Genomic DNA, 24,590 nt, shown 5'->3' on the forward strand with positions numbered 1-24,590 from the left:
GGTGGCTGCCCGCGGGCCAATGAGCATAAAGGAGCGCGGAATGTTGTCGTGACGTCACGCTAGAGGGGAAATTCGAATGTGGCTTTTCTTCTGCCGCTTTTGTTGCCTGCCTCCGGTCCAAAGCGAGAGCGCCCCGGTGGTGAGAGGGAAGGCCATTGGAGGAGGGAAGGAAAGAAGGGCGAGTGCATGCCGCATGGGGATTAGAGCTTGTTAAGATAGGGAACGGGATTTAAGTCTTTTTGTCACTTGCGTTTTCTTTAACTCAGATATCATGCCCCACATTGGGCGTTGCTAACATCCTAGGGCAGGTATGGGCAAATTTGGGCCCGCCAGGTGTTTTGGACTTCAACTCCCACCATTTCTAACAGCCTTAAGCGGCTGAGGGGAAAAAGGAAGGGGCCTGAGGCTGGTAGGAATGGTGGGAGTTGAAATCCAAAACACCTGGAGGGCCCAAATTTGCCTATGTCTAAGCTAGATGGACATTCATGTGATACACCCCTTGTCAGGAATTTAAAATACTCCAAAATTCTCTTTCTGATGGTTCAGCTTCTGTTTCATGTGCAAAATAATGGACAATGTGGAGTATAAAGTTATCTTCAGGCTTATCTCATAAGGGTTATGTGAACCATAAATGGATTCCGTATTTGCACTTATTTATTTATTATTTTATTTATTTACACACACACGCCACTCTCCCTCCAAGTTATCTCCAGGCTATGCGTATAAGGGTTATGTGAACCATACATAGATTCCATATTTGCACTTATTTATTTATTATTTTGTTTATTCTCTCTCTCTCTCTATATATATATATATACACCACTTTTCTCCCCCTAAAGCAGTGTTTCTCAACCTGGGGGTCGGGACCCCTGAGGGGGTCGTGAGGGGGTGTCAAAGGGGTCGCCAAAGACCATCAGAAAACATAGTATTTTCTGTTGATCATTGGGATTCTGTGTGGGAAGTTTGATCCAATTCTATTGCTGGTCGAGTTCAGAATGCTCTTTGATTGTAGGTGAACTATAAATCCCAACAACTCCCAAATGTTAAGGTCTATTTTCCCCAGACTTCACCAGTGTTCACATTTGGGCATATTGAGTATTTGTACCAAGTTTGGTCCAGATCCATCATTGCATGAATCCACAGCACTCCTCTGGGTATAGGTGAACTACAACTCCCAAACTCAAGGTCAGTGCAGACCCTTCCAGTGTTTTCTGTTGGTCAGGGGAGTTCTGTGTGCCAATTTTAGTTCAATTCCATCACTGGTGGGGTTCAGAATGCTCTTTGATTATTAGTGAACTATAAATCCCAGCACCTACAACTCCCAAATGACAAAATCAATCCCCCCCCCCCCCAACCCCACTAGCATTCACATTTGGGCATATTGGGTATCGGTGCTCAATTTAGTTCAGTGAATGAAAATACATCCTGCGTATCGGATATTTACATTACGATTTATAACAGTAGTAAAATGACAGATATCAAGTGGCAACGGAAACAATATTATGATTGGGGGTCACCACAACATAGGGAACTGCATTAAGGGGTCACAGCATTCGCAAGGTTGAGAACCACTGCCCTAAAGGAACTCAAAGCAGTTTCCAACATTATTAAGGCAAAATTAAATGCCGGACATACAAGTGAAAGGTAATAGCGAGACAATGATATAAAACTATACCTTAACCTAACCAAATTAAAACATCAACATACAAGAACATTTAGACATAAAGCATAAAAAATTAAACATTGATAATATAATAATATTTATATTAAACCCCACCGATAAACAACACAATTTAAAAACAGTTATTAACATCACGCCATCCAAAATCAAGTCCATAGTCATTCCATTGGGCCATTCACTATTCCTTATCTGATTGAGTCTCACCTCCAAGAGATCTCATTATATGTATTCCAAAGTATACTTGCACACACACACACACACACACTTGCCTGGTCCCAAGTGGATAAGGGAATACTCAACTTGGGCAAATGCAGTTTTGCAGACCAGAAATGTAGTTGATACTGGAAAACCTTAAGGCTTACTTATCTTAGGGCCCTTCCACACAGCCGTATAACCCAGAATATCAGGACAGAAAATCCCACAATATCTGCTTTGAACTGGGTTATCGGAGTCCACACTGCCATAAATTTCAGTTCAAAGCAAAAAATGTGGGATTTTATTCAGCTGTGTGGAAGGGATGTTAGTTCCAAGTTGATTATGTATACACACACGAATGCAAAGACACAAGATGCATGTGACATCCAGTAAAGGGGACGGGGGTGGGGGAATGCTAAATCCGCCCAATATATTTGATTATGATCAGCTGAAAACCTTCAACATGCTTTTACATTGCTGTTAAGGACCCTTCCTAATGGTCCTAATGGGAGGTACTTCCTGAATGTATTGGAGCCTTGTTCAAAAGGATCTCAGGTTACATCATAGCAGGGCTGTTAGAGCGAAGCTTTACTCCCTCTGAAACTTTCCAAACTCATTAGTGTGTGGGCTGCAATGTGTGGGTGTGTTATGTGAACGTAAAGAGAAACCTCTGACTCTCTATGAAATAATCAATTAATCATATATGTATTAAAATATAAATGAAAGGCTTTCATGAAATATGTTGTGTCCCATACATTTTGTTATTACAAGTTTTTTATATTTCCATATCTCTTATAAGGTGTTGGTTTATCCTAAAACCAAATTATGGTGTCACAAAATAATACATGTCTAAAAAGTGCATCGCCAAAGTGAAACATTTGTAAAGCTGTTTTATTTTGGTGCCTGTTATATAAGCAAGGAAAAATGCAAGAGTGCATGTTAAATGTACTGAATGTTTGCTTTGGTGGGAAGTATGTATTCAAATCATCTGTTGATTGGTGGTAATCTGATTAATTTCCTAGAGTCTGCTTAGGCAATGAAGTTAAATCAACTTTAGTCAACTAGAATAAACAAACTGCAATGAATTAGGGCCCTTCCACACAGCCATATAATCCAGGCCCCTTCCACACAGCTGAATAAATTCCCACAATATCTGCTTTAAACTGGGATGTATGGCAGTGTGACCTCAGATAACCCAGTTCAAAGCATATATTGTGGATTATTCTGCCTTGATATTCTGGGTTATTCTGAGTTTCCATGAGCTAACAGGTGACTTGAAGACATATGCATACACATTTCCTGTAAGGGTGAGAGATACTATTTAGGCTTATGATGATAATGAACTTGCTTCCCAGTGAACCCATTTGTGTTTTATTAATATATTTTAATTAATGGAACAACAAGGAATAAAGATTTTAGTAACCGTAGGGATCTTCACGGAATCATAACTGGAAAAGATTCCTATGGGTGTAGTCCAACCTGTTGGAAATGAGGCTCTGAAACCTGTTTAATTTAATTGACTTCTAATCCTAACATTATTTCCTATTAAAGATGTATATAATTGCTTTCTTTCTTATTCAGTTATTAAATCATTTCCTTAGATTGTACCTGGAAAACATGGCATTGCCAATAGAAGGTGAGCATCTGAATATCGTCAAGAGTGGGTTTTTTAATTATGTATACAGATAAACAAAGCTTCAGAGTTGGGTGTGTTAATTTTTGAATTCTCATCAAGTCCACAGCAGCCCATTTTTCATATTTGTCTTTGTAAAAATTACTTTTGAAAAACATACAGAGATGCTGCCTATACAATAGGCCTTTGCTTTCTGCTGGGGTTTGATTCCAGGACCCTATGGGGGTAAAAAACAGTGAAAGCTCAACTCTCATTTTGTGTAAAGTTACAGTAAAATGATGTCCCTTATATAAAGTGGCTAAATCAAAGTTCGTGTGTTGTTGTTGTTATTATTATTATTATTATTATTATTATTATTATATTGCTATATTTGTATTTATTTATATCTTGCTTTATCTTTCCCAAAGAAGACTCAAAGTGGGTTAACATATCATACGATTTAAAATATACAAATATGATTTAAACATATATATTTTCAAGCCATGAATGGTTGAATCTATGGATACAGAATCCTTAAATAGAGGACCATCTGTAAATCTAAACACTTTTGGCTGCTAATTATTCAAAATGCAGGTCCTTTAACATTATCATCCTCACGTGGTGCCATTATGAGTATGTAGTAATATTTATTTATTTATGTGATGTTCTCCCTTTTTCCTGACATGGAATTCAAGATTTCTTCTTGTAACATATCATCAAATTATCAGTCAGCAAAAATAAAACTGGGCAAATCTGTTTAATTCTATATTCTGCAACAAATCCCACAAGATCTAGAGCATGGGAGTTTGCAAGTGTAAAAGGGAGCTATGAAGTGTATTCTATAAGGCGAGGATTCCTATTTGTGCATTCGAAGAAATGGTTGTGCTCTTTCCGACAAGGAAGAGTTGATATAGTGTAAATATTGATCAAGACCTTGCTGATGGTCATGATTCAAAATTGCTATTTCATCTCCCTCTAGGTATAAAATTTATTACAGAAGAGACCCTGGATGTTGATCTGTATTCTCCATTAGATGGGTAAGGCTGGTGCTTGGAAGTCCTAGTAATGTGACTCGGCTCTATAAGCCAGCAAGAATGTGCTACTTCATAGTACCCACAGAATCTCTAAAAAGCATGTAAAAATTGCTAGAACAAGTTTTTTTCAGAATTGCTGGTATCTATTGAGGTTTCCAATCGAAAACAAACTTAATCTTAAAAAAGTGTATTTCCATCACTCCTATAGTCATGAATATTATTGAATCACCTTAAACGATGGACTTCCCCCATTTTGCAGTTCACCTTTAAGTGCTCTATAAATGGAGACATTCACCACTTTTTTAGTTGTAGAATATAAGGTCCAAACACTATGTACAGCATATTTGTGTGTGTGAATTAGGTGTATATGTGCACATAGGAGTAGGGAGATCACACCTCTGCTATAATGCAGCACCCAGCTGTCTCTTGGATCAGGTCCTGGACTGAAAAGTGCTCCCTATCCTTGATAGTGAGATACGAGGTGCAAAAGGGAATTTCAGGTGGGGACCATTGCATGAGAAGCAACACCTGCAGGCATTTCCTCTTTTAAAGGTATAGGAACTCTGCCTTTGCATTTCACCTGGTAACTCTGCTGTAGTGCATTTCTCATTTATTTCCATAGAAACGGGCCTTGTGTAGGTGTTCTTCCCCACTTTCCCTTTCTTTCCCTCCCGTCAGATTTCTGACAGTTGTGGAGCAAGGGCTCTTTGAAGAAAAACTCAGTGAGTGCTGGACATGTGACTAGCCCCCTTTCCCTTGAGGTGGAAGTGGGCAGCTCGCACCAAAAAGTTGTGTGTGTGTGTGTTTTAGTATTTTGAATTTCTTGATAAGGGAGAGTCAATCTGTATTTATCTGTTATACAGAGAATATTTATTCAGGATTTACCTAGTATTTACCTAGGGGTATATTTACACTACAGAATTAGTGTAGCTTGATACCACGTTTAACTGCCATGGCTCATTGCTATGGAATCCTGGAATTTGTAGTGTGGTGAGGTGCCGCATTCTTGGACAGGGAAGGTTACAAACCTTATAAAACTACAACTCCTAGGAGTCCATAACATTAAGGCATGGCAGTTAAAGTGATGCCAAAGCTAAACTGGGTTGTTTTAACAATGTAGATGTTCCCTATATCCCCAAATGCTAATATGTGATATGCTAGAACTGAGTGTCAGGTAATTTATTGGCATTTGGTCATTCAGATAACTACAAGACTATATCCACCTCAGATATGGTGATTTTGCTGTAGCTAGATACAGACAAGAAGAGAGGGACTCCACTGTATCCCAGTGAAAGGTGTGTGGTGCAAGCAATTGACATGAATGTTTTTCTCAGGGAGAGCGAAAGTACTGGTGGAGGACAGGCCTTTCAGTGGAAGCCACTCAGTCCAGAGAAGCTGACGGAGGTCATGAAGGAAGCCAATATGCTGGCTTCTCAGCTGGAGAAGTGCCGGCTGAGAGAGAAGATAGGGCTTCAGGCAGTTTCCGAATGTGAGCCTTTGCCACTTTTGCAAGAGGAGAGCCCAAGATTCAGGAAAACAAGACGGAGGACATTCGATGTGAAAAACAGCAAAATGCAGGCACTTCTACGAACAGTCGAGCCTGGAACTGGTTCAGCTCAAAATTCCCCCAAAGCTCCTTCTCCCAAGCGGGGAGGTCAGGCTTCCTGCAGTGTAACAAGTAACAAGAAACTCCAAAATAAACCAAAGATCTTGGGGACTGAGGATCAGCAGTTGAAGAAGTATGGAGTGAGGCAGTCACTCAGGGCCTCGACATTGATCAGATCTACCGTTAGATCTACCGTTAAGAAGGTACAGTGCCTGGAGTGGCCCCCATATGCATTATATTTACACTTAATGTTTGTACACAGGGTAGTGCTGTCTTTAATCCTGGTTCTTATCCTGATCATGCATGTGTTGTTTATCCATGGATATGGCTTGCACAGCAAACTGCGAGTTTCACATAGGAAGTCCACATTGGGTTGGAGTCAGGCTTCGATCCATACATTACATTTCCTCTAAAATATTGCAGAGAGTAGAAACAAACAGGCTATGGGCACGTTTTTGGCTTTAGGATGCATTAACCATTGGGGGAAAGCGAAATAGTTGTGTGTACTCTCAACTAGCAATGGCCAGAAGCCCACTTACCATTTTGTCAATCTTTATGATGGTGGCGGGGAAGCAGGGAGGTGCACTTTTTTTTAAAAAAGGTGGAATTATTCATCCTTGAGATGCTGAAGAGCAGAAATATCTCATTTAGAAATGAAGAGACCAGGGACAGCAAGTGGGATTTGAGCCATAAAATTCTCATCCTTGGAACAGCACTATGGGATCTCTGTTGAATGGAGTAGGCAGAAAGAGGCTCTCTGTCAACTGAACAGAAGCACCTTCAATGGGTGGAGCCCTTTTGTTCATGGAAGGTAGATCTTAGAGCAAATGTATGGAATCTAATAGGACATAACTTTCAATTAGGCATGTATAACATTGTAATGTTGCATTTCCCTTCTGCTGGGTTGAGGAACATGCAGCCCTCCAGACGTTGTTGTGCTATAGCTTCTATTACTCCTAGCCAGTGATGAGAACTCCTGGGAGTTGTAATCCAATATGTTATTCAGTCCTTGGCTAGCTTGTATGGGGACTCTTTTATGGTATGTATTGATGTTACCATAGGCTGAAGACTTCGGAGTGAATGTCTAACTATTTGAATACCTTTTTCTCAGCCATTGTGAACAAGCTACCTCTTCATTCGAGATTATACTTTTTGAATGTTGGCACCTACTCTTCCTGCTGAAATGGTCCACCTACCAGTTCTTCTGATTTTTTAAAAATGGATTAAAACCTTCTGTTTCTGCAGTCTTGGATTTTATTGAATTGTTCTGAATTTTCTGCTTAACTCTATGTCCAATCTTTGTCCAGCTGTGTAATATTATAACGGATGCCCTTTGATACTGGTATGTTTTCAGTGCCTCCAAGCTGCTTTGAGAGCCTTCTATTGGCAAAATGAATATGCTGTAATTTAAGTGGGTGCACTCACCTCTACCTGCTATGTTTCTTCTCTCTTAAGCCTCAAGTGGCTAGTAGGATCAGCAGAAAAGACAAATCCCTTCCACTCACCAACCCTGATAACCCACAACATCAGCAGTCCCCAGAGCATTTGAAGCCCATCCCTCGAACCAGCAGGAAGACAGCAGGAACTACTGCCAAAGATGCTCCCAGTAAAGAGCCACAGGTATTTTGTGTGATGTCAGCTAAACAAAAACATACCAGAAGGGACAGAGTTGAGGTGTATTCAGCTGATAAAGGCTGTGGGCATATTACAGAAAAGCCCTCCAAATGAAGGTTGAGGAGCCTCTTCCAGTGGGGCCCATTCCAATTATAGAGAAGTGACCAGCCTATTTAGCTTAAAGTTCCTAATGCCAGTAAGAGGAGCCTTTCAGGCTTTCAAAATGAGAAAAAACATGCAGAAACTAGAAAACCACTAAATTTTGAAGTTTTTGTAAAGGCACAGACATCTGTGGGAAAGACTAAGGACCAGATTTAGGTTCTTGGAGGTCCTAGGGCCCTTCCACACAGCCCCGTATCCCAAAATATCAAGGCAGAAAATCCCACATTATCAGAGTGTGGACTAAGATAACCCAGTTCAAAGTAGATATTGTGGGATTTTCTGCCTTGATATTCTGGGATATAAGGCTGTGTGGAAGGGCCCCTAGGCTTATATATGCAGGAACACCTGCCACTGTTTCCATCTTTTTGTGTGAACATAGGCCATATGTGGACAATTCAAAGGGACTACTCATGATAGTAAATGCGCACTTGCTACAATTTCCTTTATTCCCTTATGTTCATGTAGCATTTTGGTTATGCAGCCCATTCTCTTGAGGAGGCTATCTTTTAAGTTTCAGAAAATTAGACACCCCTCTTGAGATATCCTAGCAGGAGATATGCAGCATTCAATTTGATTTTCTTTCCCAATCTTGCTGTATCAGTTGAGCCATAAGGATTCATCCAGGAGAGGTACGACAACTGTGGAACGTATGAAAGGAAAACTGGATCCTAAGCTTTGCCCACCTGAGACCAGAGCTCCAAAGAGGTCCCTTGCTGCTCCAAAAAAGTCAGTGGATCTCCAGAAGGCGAATGCAAGTATGTTGACATAGACACACTCTTCGCATACACTTTCTTGAGCTACACAGAATTATGGGGCTTTGGCTGTGGGAAATAATATCAGCTTATTTCACTTGAAATTGTTATACTTGGGTAAAGATGTTAGATTTGGATTTGCACTGCATTTCCTTCTGTTAGCCCTCATAAAACAACCATTGATCATGTGGTACATGAAGAATAGCTCCCGTTTTTCTTCAAATGTTACATAATATATTAAAGGGGTATATCTATATTAAGTCATGATGACTTAATATAGGATGTATTCCTCTCTACTGACTTTGGTGGTTTGCACTGGTGAGAGCTGCAATTCAAATAATAAATAAATGTAATTCACCCATCGTGGTTTACAAACTGCCACTCCACTATATCAACTTTACTGGATGGTATCAGTTTTGATGGAATTTCCCGGAGGTCCCCAGTACCTTGCTTCTTTTCATGAGGAAAATCCTATAGTTTTCTTTTCTTTTTTCTTTTTAGATGAATATATCCAAGTTTATTTTTGTTTCTTTACATGGCAGTGAAATAAAGTATCTTGTCCTTTAACTGAAGTCCCCAATTCTTGGTTCTGAATGTTGGCCTGGAATACCTCTACTTCTTTGGTGCTTAACTTCAAGCTTAACCCCTTCTAGAATATGCGAGTCCTTCTGCAAGGCATTTTCTTCTTCTGTAGAAAATCTAACCCAGCAAAAACTTTTGTGGAATCCCGTTTTTTTATCAAATGGCAATAAGCATTTCCTCACAGTGCCAAACTTAGCAAAATATTCCCTTAGGTCATTTGCTGCCGCGGTCCAGGGCACCCTAGCTACAAAGATCTCGAAGATATGCCGAGATGACCCTCCCACCGCCATCTTGAAACCTATAGTTTTCTTTCTAGCTCTTTAAATAGCTCCACAAGAGGATCTAGTTTCCTTTTGCATGACTGATAAGTTTCCTTAGGAGCCCTTGGTGAAAAGAACCTTTTAAAATGCTTCTTTGGAGATGTGACATAAACACATCCTGTAGCATAAATAAGCCTTTTTGAGTGTAAATAAAAGTGCTTCTTTGGTTATCCCATCATTTAATTCCCCTTCCCTGCATGCTTGTTTATGGATTCAGTTCCAGGTTGGTTATACCTTTCTCTGAGAGGTTCTCCTGCTTGGAAGCATTTCAGTTATTTATCCCTGAGCCTGCCTTTCTTTTCCCACTCAGATCAGTCCAAAACAACAGAAGGTGACAAGCCACAGTTGCAAGCAGTTTCCAAGCCCCATAGAGGCTCTTATCAAATTAGAAACACTCGTTCTGCCATATCTCCACTTGCAAGCCGAATCCCAGTTCCAAAAGCAGCCAACTGCACCGCAACCTCAGGCAGGTGTCCAAAGACACTTTCAAGGAGGCCCAGTCACCTCCAGGCACTGAACGTGGGACTGCCTGGTGGGAAGGGATCTCCATTGCCAACTCCTGCTAGCAAGGAAGGTAAGAGTACCAGGAGTTTGCTAAGGAAGCTTTTGGTCCTAATTGAAAGGATGTTAGGAATAGAAGACATCAAGTATCACTGAGAGGGGAGTTACATGGTTCCTGTCCGATGGAGAAAATGCTGGTTCTTGTTAGCATATACTTCCAGTGGCACCAATTGCACTTGTATCCCGATCTGTTTCACAACCATGTTCTCTTCCTCCCGTTCTATTGATTTGATTTATATATTAAATCACTCTTATGTCCATGGATACAACATCTGTCTGCTTTCAGGGGCATGACTTCCTAAGTAAAGGTAAATATTACCTTTACTTTAAGTCTAGTTGTGTCTGACTGTGGGGGGCGGAGCAGGCGGACGGTGGGAGTGGTGGTGCTTATCTCCATTTCTACGCCAAAGAGCCAGTGTTGTCTGTAGACACCTCCAAAGTCATGTGGCCAGCATGACTGCATGGAGCACTGTTTTATATAAAATTGGAAGTGGGGAGGGGGGGATATTGGGGTTCACAGGAGCAGTGGGTTGCTTTAGTGGATGGTGTGAGGGGGAAAAGCAGTATTTTTAAAAATTGGACTGGTTTGCCATCAGATCACCGTTATCAGAGTTTGCTTTCCAATCTCTATGACATCTTGATGTCCCCCCCCCCCCCCAAATGTATACTTTTCAAAGCTCTAGAATGCTTATTTAGAAATGTATGAACCCTGGCTCCTCAGGGGGATGCAAGTTAGAAATAACTTAAAATATATGAAGGACCAAAATAAAATATTGGTGCAAGTACAGTGGGTTGCATGTGAAAAAAACAATGTAAGCAATTGTAGAGCCTTGAATTCTGGTTTATTGATGTTATAGGAAGTTCACCTTCCATTAAACTTTGCCCTACATCCTGTTGGTTGGTCCCAAACAATGTAGATGAATTGAAGGGTGAATCAGCATGTAGGTCAATACCATTAATTTAATGAGTTTGCTTTAGCAGGGACTAACAACATTGTCTCCTTTTATATTCCATTTGTGCTTGGAACCCTTAGCATGTGCTATTAGACAAATTCCAGGATCAGTGGATTTCAGCAGGTCGGGTTAAAATGTATCTTTGAAGATGATCTTTCATTATTAATTTTAAAGCCTCAGCAGTCAACCCATTTTATATGATATAAGTAAATTGATACAAAATATTGTACAAGATTTAGAGATCGATAGGCTTAGATATAAGTCTATGGGGTCAGGGATTTACGATGTAAAATATCGAGAATTATTAATGAAATTTGTGGAATTCCTCTATTTATACCTTGCAAGCATTTTTTAAAAATGAATCCCATTGGTTAGTAGTTGTGAGGGTCATATTGTCCTAGGACTTTGGTGAAAAAGATGCAAATTTCAGTCAAAGAGAGAGAGTTCTGCCTTCCAGGATAGTATTCTGCCAACAATTTTCGTGGTTAAAACTATGTAGCAAGTATTGTCTCGTCAACTGCAATTTGATTTTATGGAGGAATCCAGATTTGAAAACTGGTAAGCAATGGTATTGAATGAATGGGCTGACAACAGGATTGTTACACTAGATCAGCGACTTTGTGTTGGTAGTGACTTTTTGCCTTTTATAATTTTACAAGAGCAGTTTAAACTACTTCTGCTGGCTAAATGGAAATATTTGCAACTAAAAATGTATTACAATCCAGATTTGGCCCTGCAGTGTATTTGAGGTTCCCTTAATATTAGAGGTATTAATTGAGGCCAACCAAGTATCCAAACCAAATATATATACAATATATTTCTGTTACTAAAGGTAAAGCTTTCCCCTAAAATAAAGTCTAATTGTGTCCAGCTCTTGGGGGGGGGGGGGGGGGGTTGGTGGTGGTGGTTCTCATCCTCATTTCTAAGCCGAAAACCAGCATTGTCCGTAGACACCTCCAAGATCATGCAGCCATCATGACTGCATGGAACATTGTTACCTTTCTACCAAGGCTGTACCTATTGATCTACTCACATTTGCATGTTATCAAATTGCTAGGTTGACAGAAGCTGAGTCTAACAGCAGGAGCTCATCCCGCTCCCTAGATTTGAACCACCAACCTTTCTGTCAAAAAGTTCAGCAGCTCAGCGGTTTAACCCACTGCACCACCAGGGGGGTAGATTTCTGTTATTTTATAAACAAATATGGTGTGCATGCAAGGTTGACAGCAAGAATAAGATGGAGAAATAAAATAGTGATTTCTGACTAATCAGTAGCCATCAGTTTTAAAACCTTCCGTTAGTGTGACCATAAATCTCTGACTGCATCTTACACTATGCAAATTGCTTTTCAAATATGTTGTTTGCCACAAGGTTTATTCAAGAGAAGGCTTTCTAATCAGCAAAGTGTTGGGGATGTAATAATGTTATTGCTTTGTTTTGTGGTTATTCAACTGAAACTGGAAGTCAATATAATTTTGAAAAGTTTCTTAATATTCAAGGTCATCTATATATTCTTCCAAATAATTTGCCTCTTTCTTTGAAACTAACGAATGGCCAGCAGATTTTTCATACCCCATTGACTGCAAAAAGATTGATACTTTGTTACTGGAAAGATAATTTTCTCCACCTGTGATACAATGGACAGAAAATCTAGAAATGCTTGCAACATTTTGAAATGATGACGTATTGGTGAAATTGACAAATTACCGTATATGCCGGGGTAAAACACGACTGGGGCTATAAGACGACCCCCCAACTTTAATAACAAAAATACAGAGTTGGGGATATATTCGCCATTTAAGATGGCTCCCCAATCCAGCGCTTCTCACCAGCCTGGACTGAAAGAAGGGCCTCCAGCGCTCCTCCTCCTCCTCCTCCACTGCCTTGGCACATGGCAGCCTCCTGGTCAGGCTCCCTGTCGCTCATCTCTTCCTGGCTTCCACGGGCAGGTCTCGTAAGAAGCGCCTCTTCTCCCGCGAGACACCGTTGTCTCGCAGGAGAAGAGGCGCTTCTCGCGAGACCTGCCCGGGAAGAACGAGAACGGCCTGCACAGAAGAGCTTTCCGCCCTGGTCAGGCTGCCCGCCTTGTTCCTGTCCAGGTCTCGCGAGAAGCGCCTCTTCTCCCGCGAGACAACGGTGTCTCACGGGAGAAGAGGCGCTTCTCGCGAGACCTGCCCGTGGAAGCCAGGAAGAGATGAGCAACAGGGAGCCTGACCAGGAGGCTGCCATGTGCCAAGGCAGCGGAGGAGGAGGGGGGGAGCCCGTGGCCAAGGCATCCACCCCAAGAGGCTCTACCGGTAATTTATTTATTTATTTATTTTTATACCCGGGGTACTAGACAACCCCCAAAATTTTATAAGGATTTACATGTCTAAAAGGTCGTCTAGTACCCCGGTTTTTACGGTAACTTATATTTGGACATTTGGCAGTTATTTTTCCTCCGTTTTCATTTTGAATTTTCCTCTATATTGTAACTAAGAACCCTTTTTGAATGTAAATAAAAAAATTAGTTGGGACTAACAACAGAAAGGTCAGCAGTTGCACCTCTGCAGAGAGAGTGAGGGGAGTCATTGCTTCTTTTAGGTTCTCCCAGGAAGGACTAAGTTCTCACCTTTCTCCATTCTACTCCTAGGCTATGGTTTCTTTTTTGTTAAGAGTGAAGGTGCTGTTTCAGGCTGATTTTTTTTACTAATATTCCTAGACTTATACCTTAGTATATGGGGTACATTTGGCTGCCTTTTAGGTACAGCGAGCAATGCTGCCATCTTTGTTTCTGTTTCTTTCCTCACTTCTTCAAGCTTCTACAGTTCAGCAGACAGCCCTATTCAGCCCTTCCCAGAACATCAAGCTGCGGCTGAGGAAGAAAACCTCTGACAATTCAAGGTGATGTTTTGGGCTCTTGGATTTTTAAGTCATAGAGGTGGGCTTGGGTGGGGAGGGTAGCAATATGGGAGCATAACATAGTAACACTGAGAAATGTGTTAACTACAGTATAGCTCCCTCATCCACATACTCAATATCCATGGTTTCACTCACCCAAAATATTTCCCTCAGAAGCCTTCATGGAGCTCTCTAGGTTTTCCAGAGTTATTCTATAGCAGTGGTTCTCAACCTGTGGGTCCCCAAGTGTTTTGGCCTACAATTCTCAGAAATCCCAGCCACTTTACTAGCTGTTAGGATTTCTGGGAGCTGAAGGCCAAAACATCTGAGGACCCACAGGTTGAGAACCACTGTTCTATGGCATGCCTTTGGGCCATGTATAGCCAAAATGTAGATTTTGCTTTTATATGTGGTTTCAGGTATCCACAGGAGGTCTTGGACTATATCCCTTGTTGATATGGGAGTCATTCTATACTCTAAGTTTAACTGTTAAGGCAGTGGTTCTCAACCTGTGGGCCCCCATGTGTTTTGCCCTTCAACTCTCAGAAATCCTAACAGTTGGTAAATTGGCTGGGATTTCTGGGAGTTGAAGGCTAAAACATCTGGGGATCCATGGGTTGAGAACTACTGTGTTAAGGGAAAGATATTCTTGGAATTTCCTGTCTCAGTTGCTAAAAACACTTGGTTGACCTGGATTACATTTGCAAATCAATTTGCCTTGCATTGTTGCTAGCTGGACCTTTTAATGCAGAGACTGCCAGCACTTTCTACCAAAATCCCTTGTCCCTCTCCCACCATTATAATGCTGTGATTTGCATACTTGACAGCATAGAGTTAAGTATGCATAGAGTTAAGTTGTGTTCTTTATGCTTGTTGGGGAAGTGCTCAGAAGAATTACATTAGTTTCCACATATTACTGGAATGTGAACCAAGACCCTTCGCAGATTGAAATTCAGTTTCCAGACTGAACCTTTCCCCATTCTGCACTTAAAGGAATGGGGATTGTGTGGCCCTTCGGATATTATTGGACTTGAACTCTCAGAATAGTCAATTGTGATAATTGCTGGCAGTTGCAAATCCACAATACTTGGAGGGCCATACAATCCCCCTCTTTATTCTTGTGAACTGCTGTCTTTCTTCCTTGCACATCTGAGTATGCAAAGTATCTTGACCTGGGTCTTCACTACATAAACAAGAATTAACATGGAAACTGGCAAGAATATTTGGCTGCATACTTTTGTGTGAGCAGATGTGCTGTGTCTAGGGTCCTATTCAGCAACATGGTAAGCCTGCTTGCCTCTAGGATCTTGTTCTGCTGTGAGGCTATATATTTTTGCAATTCTTTGAAGATGCAAAATTTAATAATAGGCACAGAGTTCAGTATCTTGGGAATTTCTTCTCATTTCTAAAACAAAGCTTTCAGGCTGGATTCCTATATCACTGTTATGAATATGTAAACTAGAATGCATGCTCATGACTGTTACATATTCATGGTTCCTATGTAGTCTCTGATTTAGGGACTGTGCAGGCATTGTGAAATTGTTCCCAATTTACACTTATTAGGGCTGGTTAATTATGTAGCGAGATACTCTCATGGCTGCATACTTTTCTCTCATAGAATCGTAGAGTTAGAAGAAACCTCATGGGCCATCCAGTCCAACCCCCTGACAAGAAGCAAGAAAATTGCATTTAAAGCACCCCCAAACTCTGCTGAAAAGCCTCCAAAGAAGGAGCCTCCATCACACTCTGGGGCAGAGAGTTCCAATGCCGAACATGTCTCACCATTAGGATGTTCATCCTAATGTTCCGGTGGAATCTCCTTTCCTGTAGTCTGAAGTCCTTGTTCCACGTCCTAGTCTCCAGGGCAGCAGAAAACAAGCTTGCTCCCTCCTCCCTGTGACTTCTCCTCACATATTTACACTTGTTCTCACATATTCTCTCCTTGAGACATAGAGTGGCTGTGACAGTGAGAAGGGGCTTCAGAGACAATTCAGTACATTGTGGGGTGGAATATCTTCACGCAGGCCTGCTGTGCTGTTTTAATCCATTCAGGACTGTGCTAAATGTTGAAAGTAAACTGGTGTCTAGTATTTGGGGAAGAATTCTGAAGCTAATAATTTATCACTGCATTTCTTGGGGACAGGTGTTGGAAGTTTTGATCAACTGAGACTTTTTCCTTCCGAAGATAATCCTGGGCAACCTGCTTTCCTCTCTGCTGTTATCAGAGGAAACTTGTTACCCCTTCTGTTGTGGACCCCCACTACAATTCCCATGCTATTTCGCTCCTACAACCTACAACACATTCCTCCTTGCCACTACTTTATTAAGTGCCTTTTGATTTATAGATCAGACTGGGATGCTGGGAAGCATTCTAAGCCAAGAAGTGGCTCGCAGGGACTTTGTTAAGTATTTCTAGTTTTATCACAAGTCGGGAACCTTTTCTTCTCTGGCTCTTTCGGCCAATTTCCATCATCTCTTCTCCACTTGACTATTATCATTGCTAGGGGATTGTGGGCATTGTAGTATGAAATATCTGGATGGCCAGTCTCCCCATTCACTTATCAGCTTAAGACAATCTTGGCTAACCTGATGCTCTCAAGGTATTTTAAAGTCCCCAGGCAGCATTGCCCATTGCCCCTGAAGAATGTAAGCTGGGGAAAGTTGGCCTAAATCCTTCATTAAGAAAAGCAGTATTGGATGTGGACCAATGCAATATTCAGTCTTCCAATGGGCAAACCACTGCAGCACAGAGCTGTACAAGTATTATGTTTGTAAAGATTATGCTGTTACTGGAAAATATGTATGTTACAATTGCTGTTTTGTAAAAGAGCACTATCTATAGGTAATACATTTCACTAATCATGTAGCAATGAATTGTGAGAATTAATGTTTTGTTTGACTAAGCTTGCTATGTGCTAATAGTAAGACAGCCCTTGGTTCTCATTTTTATGTCTGAACATAGACAGTTTTTATTTCAAACTCTTTGACGACATATTTGTATATGCTATCCTTTTATGGTCCTCTGTAAAATAGTGCCCCAGGTTATGAAACCAAGTGGATTCTCTTTTGTCCAGATTATGGTTTGTTAGCTGCTTTTTAGTTCCAAAAAACCCGTGTACAGTCACAGACAGATACTTAAATGTGAAAATCAAGAAGGCTGCTATGTATACGTCTCTTCCGCCCACATCCACCCTGGGGCTCTTCTATTGTTAATGGTGACAAGAGGAAGAAATTGAAGCACAAATGTTTTAAAAGCTTCATTTGTTCTACTCTACAGCTGCTGGAAACACATGAGATTTGCCTGCTCCCAAACAGGTCATAGCTCTGTAATTACGTATTTATTTCTTCTACTTCCTCAAATTAATGTAGCCTTTTAATTATTCTTACCATCTTTCTAGCTTTTCTGTTCTTTCTTCAAAGATGTGGGGGGTGGGGGGAGTACATTGTTCTCAAGATACATTTCTGTGATTGAAGGAAACAAGTAATGTCTGTAAGCAGAAAAGACGGTGTTTTGTATTGTGTTCTTTATGTGATGACAATTACGATATGATACATTAACAGAACTTGATCCATAGGGTCCTGGGCATCCTTTGAAGGCAAGAGATGACATGGTTGAAAGCCTGTGGAACAATTGCTTAAAATATAGAAAATCACAATTCAAATATGTTTTGAGGTAGAGAATGGGTGATGAATGACTCCCACAATACTGTATTTCCTCATAAATCTTGTATGAGAGTGAGGGCTCATCCTTTCCCTGTAGAATAATTGTTGTGTTGTACTATTAAATATATATATTCTATTTTTTTTTAACAGAACCAAAATTTAGGAATGTTTTGTAGACTCTTGACAAAATGATACATATATGTATTTTAGATTTTGAAATAAAGAAACAAAGCAACAACTTGTCTCCTCCATCAAATAGTGTGCAGGAATATGAGAACATACATAGATATATATATGGCTAAGAACTGCTTCATTCCTCTGTATATGTGTGGGCATTATCAGCCACAGATACTGTCTCCCAAAACTGGTGGTCAAATATTCCTTGCTAGTATCTTTACCATTATTTTAAAAAATCCCACATTATCAAATATTCTGGGTTATATGACTGTGTGGAAGGGCCCAAAGATTGTTGGTATAAGGTATGTAATGGTTTTCTGCTGCTTAATGATTTATTTTGCAAGAGCTCTATCCTTCATGGAAGATGAGCCCAGTTTCTTCACCTGTTTTGCCATCTCAACTGCTAGCAAGACCACCACCTACTCGTCTTAAAAAAAAAAGAGCTATCTTGGCTAGTGACTAAGACTTAGCATAGTATAGTGGTTTAAACATTGGACTATTACTGTAAAACAGAGCTCAAATCCCCAGTTGGATATTGAAACCCGCTGGGTGATTATGAGCAGGTCATGTTATCTTAACCTCAGAACATGACAAAGACCAACCCTTTCTGAAGAAATCTTACCAAGGAAACTCTGATAGGTTCATCTTAGGGCCATGAGGGTCAGAAGCCCCTTGAAGACAGCAACCATCTTGGTTAATGGTAGTCAAATTGCCCACATTGCATGTTGAAGCGACATTTTCTAGCATTAGATATGGACACACAACACTGAAATAGAGCCACCTGCCACAGAACTATGGTTTTATTTTTTTTTTTTAGGGAAGGGGGTGAACCCTATAATATTTACATTACCAACCCTACCTGTACACTTCAACTTTTTATACCAAGGGAAAAGCCAGCATCACATCAGAAGTTAACAAAATATTGTGTTGCTCCAAAGGATTGAATTATACCAGGTCTCTTTCCCGATCCTCTTCACCTCTGCCCTCCGGGCCAAAGCTGAGCTTCTCAAGGAAAAGTCAGGTTGTTTCCCTAAGTTTCCAGCATCTTCAAGAGTTGTCAGGTAGACATTCAGAAGAGGTACCTTCTGGAAATGCACTGGTGGACATGGGTTGGGATGCTTTACTTTTACAAATTTCTCTGCACTGTAGCAAGCGAAGATGCTGGCACCTTCCTGGCAAAAGGGAAAAGAATCCTACCTTTTCGAGGATAATCTCTGCTGTAAACAATCTCCTTAGCTATTGCAGGGGAGAGGAGTCCATGCCAATATTCAGACAAGGGGTCTGAGCCTATAATGACAAGTGCCCAGGTCTGGACAACAGTGACAAGTGTTTACCACCTGGGTAAAGCAGCAGAGAATGAAGTCTGCATCTGCCATAACTAGACTTTCAGAACTAGTGTCAGTTTACTCAGACTCCTTTTTATGAATTATATAATGATGCATGGTCCACATAGTTGATTTTGTACACTCCTATTACAGTTGGTAGGATGTGTTTTTCCTAGTTGAGGCTACTGGTCTCTTCTGATGACTGACAGATAATACAGATCATCCCCATACATTTCCACATTTTCCTGCCTAAATTTATTCTAAATACATAACCAATCTACTGTACTCCAGGTCTACTGGACTAAAACTCCATTATTCCTGGCTGGAGTGGTGGCTGTAATCCAACATCAAATGTGCTGGCTGTAGGAAAGCTGCTTTCATTTGCTTCAGGATCTGACTTGAATGGTGATGATTTTTCCCTTGACTCTGGTTTGTTCCAGCCCCTCCCCTAAGATGGCACAGCTTTGGACAGACAGTCTTCATTAAATATATGTATACATATTTTAAAAAAAACATTTAAAAATAAATTAAAATGCAGACATGCCAAATACATTACCACCATTGGTGAAACAGCTAACTGGCTTTTTATGGATAGCAGATAGATTCAAAACAATAAACTGGTTGCAGTGGATGGAGCAGAAGCCAAGCTTTTGTATGGAGTTTGAAACAGGAGTCCGTCACTCCTTGATCCTATGGTATCTTGAGGTTTAACACCTCTCTGATGACTTATAATAGCTCTCTAGTGGAAGGACTCTCCCACCCACTCCAATTCTGTTCTCCTTTGAGGGCAGAATAATCTGAAGACATTTTTTCCTGGAAGTTACAGCTGTTTCAGAGAGCTGATTCTGAATCATTACTGCTTTCCAGTTTGTTTCAGGTAATGGTTTCTAAATATGAGAAAGTTCTTGCATAGGAAGTTACTGTAGGCTATTCTGTGTACTTGAGTTGCAGTCTGAAACCTCAGATTTAGAGGTATTTCAAGGATTGGGGTGGGGAAAGGTTGCAATTTTTTCATCTACTAGAACTCTGATACCTTTAATAGCTTAAAGAGACCAACATTTTACAGACAAAAGTCTTCCCAGTTATAGGAGAGGCTTCAGCTGCTGCATAGCTGCCTGTAATGGGACTCTGGTAGTGAAACTATTCAGCAAATGCGAACTGGAAAAGGAGCTCAATCTGTCTACGGAGGGTTTTATGGAAGACACTGTTTAGCAGCCATTGGCCCTCCCTTAAAAATGAATACTGTAGGGTTTGTGGATTTCCACTGACACTTCGTTGGGATACAAAAATACTTGCTCCCATGTTAAGAACTCATAATGCAAAATTTGAGAAGGGAAGCTTCTCTGGTTATCTCTGCTTGTCAGTTTCTCTACTGACTGTTTTTAATATGCTCAAAAGTGATCAGAGTTTATGGCTATTTATTTTTTTAGATCTTTTGATTTGCTAGTCAGAGCCAAAGGGAGTGCCCCATTCTCTACAGTTAAAAACACTACATACCTCTTTGCACTAATCTACGTCTCATGCAGGAAGACTATGTCTTTCCATGGGGAAAAACAGAGGAAGTCCACGGTTTCCTTGTTCTCCCATATAGTGCTAGAGTAATTGTAGCAAGCATACCAGAGGAGTTGTCAGGAGGGAAAAAAGCCATTGCTCATTTTCATATACATATCCACTCTCTTGGTGATAAAGTACAAAGTTTGACTGTTTTTTGTTTACTTACACTGGTCTAACCAGGGCCTGCCAGCTGAAGTACTTGGAAAGACATTGCAGAAAACCTTCTGGTTTCCCCTGGCTCTGCAAGGGCATCCGGAAGAGAGCACAGTATAGCTCCATCCCATCCTCTTACTACTTGGCTCTACCCAGACACCAACACAGCTTGCATTGCAAATCCAAACAAAACAGCAGCTTTCACCCTCATGGCCCGCCAGTCAGTACACTGGAAGTGGTCTGAGTGGAAAAAAGCTGCTCCTTTTCCAAAGTGTGCAACACAGGTTGGCTGGTGTGTGAACCTTTGAATGGCTGCAGGGGTGCACCTGGAAGCTACTGGATTTGCCTTACACAATTAGGAAAAAGAGCAGTACTTGCAGTGTAGTGTAAAAATGCTAGGCAAGTTTTATACTTTACCAACAACTAATAGGATCCTGTCAGTATGAAGTTAAGCATTAGAATGACAGAATTACAGAACCATAGAGTTGGAAGAGACCACAAGGGCTACCCAGTCTAACCATCTACCATGCAGGAATACACAAAGGATTTCCGACAGATGACCATTCAGCCTCTGTTTAAAAACCTCCAAAGGAGGAGACTAACACACTCAAAGACAGAGTATTTCACTGCCAAACAATTCTTACCATCAGGAAGTTTTTCCTAATTTTAGGAAGGAATATTTTTTTCTGTAGTTTGAATCCATTGCCCTGTGTCTTAATCTTTTACAACAGCGGAAAACAAGCTCCTTCTTCAATATGACATCCTTTCAGCTATTTAAACATTATTATCATGTCACCTCTTAACTTTCTCTTATCTGATCTAGGACACTTTAGGCTTCCAACATTGCTGCGTATTGTGTGGTGAGGAAGGAAGGATTCCATTTTCTCCTTTTTCTTAACGAAGATGCCGCTGAATAGCTCACATGAGAACATTGTGTGCAGTAGAAGCAAAACTACATTAGACTACTCTATGTCTTTAAGAGGCTGAAATCGATTCCTTGCTGTATGCTAGAAGGTGGCAAACACAGTAGATTCTACTAAAGTGCCAGGCTGACATTACACAGGTTTAAGAGAACCACATCCTATTATGTCAAAACATTCCAAGAAAAGGGTTAGGAAACTGGCAAGGACGGAGGCCATCCAAGGTTGGATGGCAAGGGCCAAGATTTCCAGAGGCAACGATCAGCATCCTTTGATTAGCCAGACTAAGACAATGGTCAAGTCCCAGTTTAACTCCTCATTGTGCAAACCTTGTCTAGGTCAGTAAAGCGCATTCCATTTGCGCCCCAGCTAAAGAGACTTTAACATTACTACAAAGCTAAAGATGTAACTCAGAGGGGTGTTTCATCTCTTCAAATTAGAACACCCTTCAGCAGTGGTCAAGTTTTTTTTAAAAAAAACAACACATCAAAATAAACAGTGCCTTCACCCCTCCCCAAGCCGCCCCCCTCTTCCCCTACTCTGTTATCAGCAGAAAAAAAAAATCTCTTTCCCAAGGAACATTATAAAAAAGTACTTTCCAAAAGGACCCAGCATGAAAATCCCCAATATGAGCAGGCATCAGGCTTGGCTGAGTGTAGAAAAATGAAGGCTTCTGAGGCAGAAAGGCAGCACCCTATTGGCATGAGAGCCGGGTGCTATCGGGAGACGTCAAGGCAGCATCCCTGCTCCAGGCCAGTGGCACATGGACCAGGTGCTGGCTGGCGGTGAAGAGCGGGAGGTGGGACATTTTTCTTTTTGTCATTTTCTATTAAAATACTGCAGCACGGACTGACAGCTCAGCAGGCACCATCTGCGGTGCTCAGCAGCTATGGGCTGCCTCTTGGAGCAATCCCGATGGGGCCAAGTCAGTGGATCGGCAAGCCAAGCTTGGAGGAGTAGTGGTCACAACTGAGTGGTTTGTCATTGATCTCGGACTGAGAAGGAAGCATTTCCCTTGGATACCAGTGGCTTAGATTGGGTCCTACACCCCTAGTTCCACTGGGCAACCTGAAGCAGTGAGGCTGGAGCAAGCAACATGGCAGACAGGGGACACAATCCACAGCTGGTGCACATCAGTACAGTCCATGGTCATAAGTAGTACGATGGTGACTGACATCCTGGGGAAATGGCCCTGGATTTTTGTAATAATCCTACCATTTCATTTAACAATAACATTAAGGGGAGGAAATAGATGATTCTAGTCCCTGGTGTGCAATTACCAACAAGATATTGGCACAGAGTCCAGAAATGACTGCTTGGATGATAATTTTCTTCCCCATTCTTGCAATAACAAAGCCAGAATGTCAGATTATTGTCTTTCCTATGAGAGAGTGGCCTACCCAGGGTTTAAGCAAGCTTCAATTGCACACTGGAAGATGTGTTTAAGCTTGTGCTTAGGAATCAAAGAAAAGCACACTTATGATACATACACATTGCAGAGGGAAGCAAAGGCTATCTCCTAGGAATGTATACACAAAGGGAAGGAAAGTAGGTCTGATTAGACAGCTTAGCACAGATCTCATGCAGCTCTCCTGCACAGCCATGACACCCTTGGCCATAATTCAATGTTGCAATCTTCTGGTTGTAGGAGTAACCCATACTTATTAATACCTTCCAGAAACTGTCCCATTCCAGATGTGTTTCCCTATCCTAGAATCTACAGTTCTCAGTGTCACCCACCTCCTAATGGCAGCCATGCTCCATGTGCACTGACCCCCTCCTACTCAACCCCATTGTCAAATATGCAAACATCTGCACAATAATGCATATCCAGAGGCGTCGATGTGTGGTTGCTGCTGAGGCTCCCCCAGCCCAGCTTTGATAGACAAAAATATATATTCCAGCCACTTAGCAGTTCCAGACTGGGCACAAAGCAAGAAAATCCCTGAAGACTTGGAGGTGGTCAAGTTTGTGTTTCTGTTCCTGTCCCTTTGACAATGATCCAAAGTGCATCTGTTCAAGTAGGTCCGCCTCCTGGGACCTGCCATTCCCCTGGTGCAGGAGTGACAGCAGGTCGGTTTTCATTTGGCACTACATATGGTGGATCCAGCTCCTTGGGCTGTGCTGAAGGAGACAACATTCCTCGCTGCGGTTTGAGAGCAATCCTGGGCTCCCGGACTGGCCAAAGCACAAGAGAAAAAGAGTCTGGTGCGTGCGGCATCAGATTGAGGTTTCATCGCTCCTGCTCAGTGATCAAACACAAAGCGAGACGGGACGGGGGGAAACAAACACATGAGCATGGTCATGAGCAGGTCTGAGCAAAGCACCCCCCTGGGGCTCATGTGTTAATGGAGGAAATTAAAAAACAGAAATCTGGGCGATTGAAGAGAAAGGTGAGAGAACGAGAGAAAGAAAAGGGAGAAGAGGAGGAGGAGAGGGTGGGTTAGTGCCAGAGAGCTGAGGAAGAAGTTAGAATAGGACAGCATTCCCTCAATCCCACCACCCTTACAACATCACTGCACCCAAGATAATACTTTGGACTGACTGTTCACATCTGAGAGCAACCCTGGGGAAGCCCAGTATGTGAGCAGAAGAGCCCATTCTTGACATTATATGAAGCTTCATGCATTTTAGCTTCCAAGAACAGCCTAAGAAATGCATCCTTAAAATAGGGCAACCTTGTGCCTCTGCCCTTCCACTCCCAAATCACCTCCCACTTCAGGGTATCAGGCTGAAGGGCTACAGAAGAAATTGTTCTACTCTTGGCCAGAAGTCAGAGAAGGAATGAGGCCAAGACTGGAAAGGACAAAAGCAAGGGAAGTGGTGATTCTTAGCAGGCCACAGTG

General features: G+C 41.5%; 2 protein-coding genes and 1 pseudogene across 5 annotated transcripts in view; 1 reads left to right on the forward strand and 2 right to left on the reverse strand.

Moving 5' to 3' along the window:
• Positions 1–42: 42 nt before the first annotated feature.
• Positions 43–17,853, forward strand: PSRC1 (proline and serine rich coiled-coil 1). 3 transcript variants are annotated; one of them, XM_060773222.2, is made up of 9 exons: positions 43–139; positions 3,458–3,512; positions 4,468–4,525; positions 5,857–6,331; positions 7,584–7,748; positions 8,506–8,659; positions 9,869–10,132; positions 13,871–13,955; positions 15,571–17,853. In XM_060773222.2, the coding sequence occupies exons 1-9, from the start codon at positions 77–79 to the stop codon at positions 15,752–15,754; spliced, it is 1,503 nt and encodes a 500-aa protein (XP_060629205.2). In that variant the 5' UTR covers positions 43–76; the 3' UTR covers positions 15,755–17,853. The 3 variants fall into 3 exon arrangements, with proteins under 3 accessions (XP_060629205.2, XP_060629208.2, XP_060629207.2); XM_060773225.2 differs by having other exon boundaries at positions 16,096–17,853; XM_060773224.2 differs by having other exon boundaries at positions 75–139; positions 3,478–3,512.
• Positions 9,150–9,528, reverse strand: LOC132773764 (SRA stem-loop-interacting RNA-binding protein, mitochondrial pseudogene; annotated as a pseudogene).
• Positions 17,854–18,574: 721 nt separating the features above from the next.
• CELSR2 (cadherin EGF LAG seven-pass G-type receptor 2) overlaps positions 18,575–24,590 on the reverse strand; it is a 124,200-nt gene continuing 118,184 nt past the window's right edge. The window contains exon 35 of one of the 2 annotated variants that reach the window (XM_060773229.2): positions 18,575–23,986. In XM_060773229.2, the coding sequence (XP_060629212.2) occupies positions 23,965–23,986 (22 nt within the window). In that variant the 3' untranslated portion in view covers positions 18,575–23,964. Of the gene's footprint in view, positions 24,118–24,590 lie in introns of both variants that reach the window. The other variant, XM_067467961.1, reaches the window with a different exon arrangement.

This window comes from Anolis sagrei, chromosome 4 (assembly GCF_037176765.1).
Source record: "Anolis sagrei isolate rAnoSag1 chromosome 4, rAnoSag1.mat, whole genome shotgun sequence".
In the NCBI taxonomy this organism is placed as follows: domain Eukaryota; kingdom Metazoa; phylum Chordata; class Lepidosauria; order Squamata; family Dactyloidae; genus Anolis; species Anolis sagrei.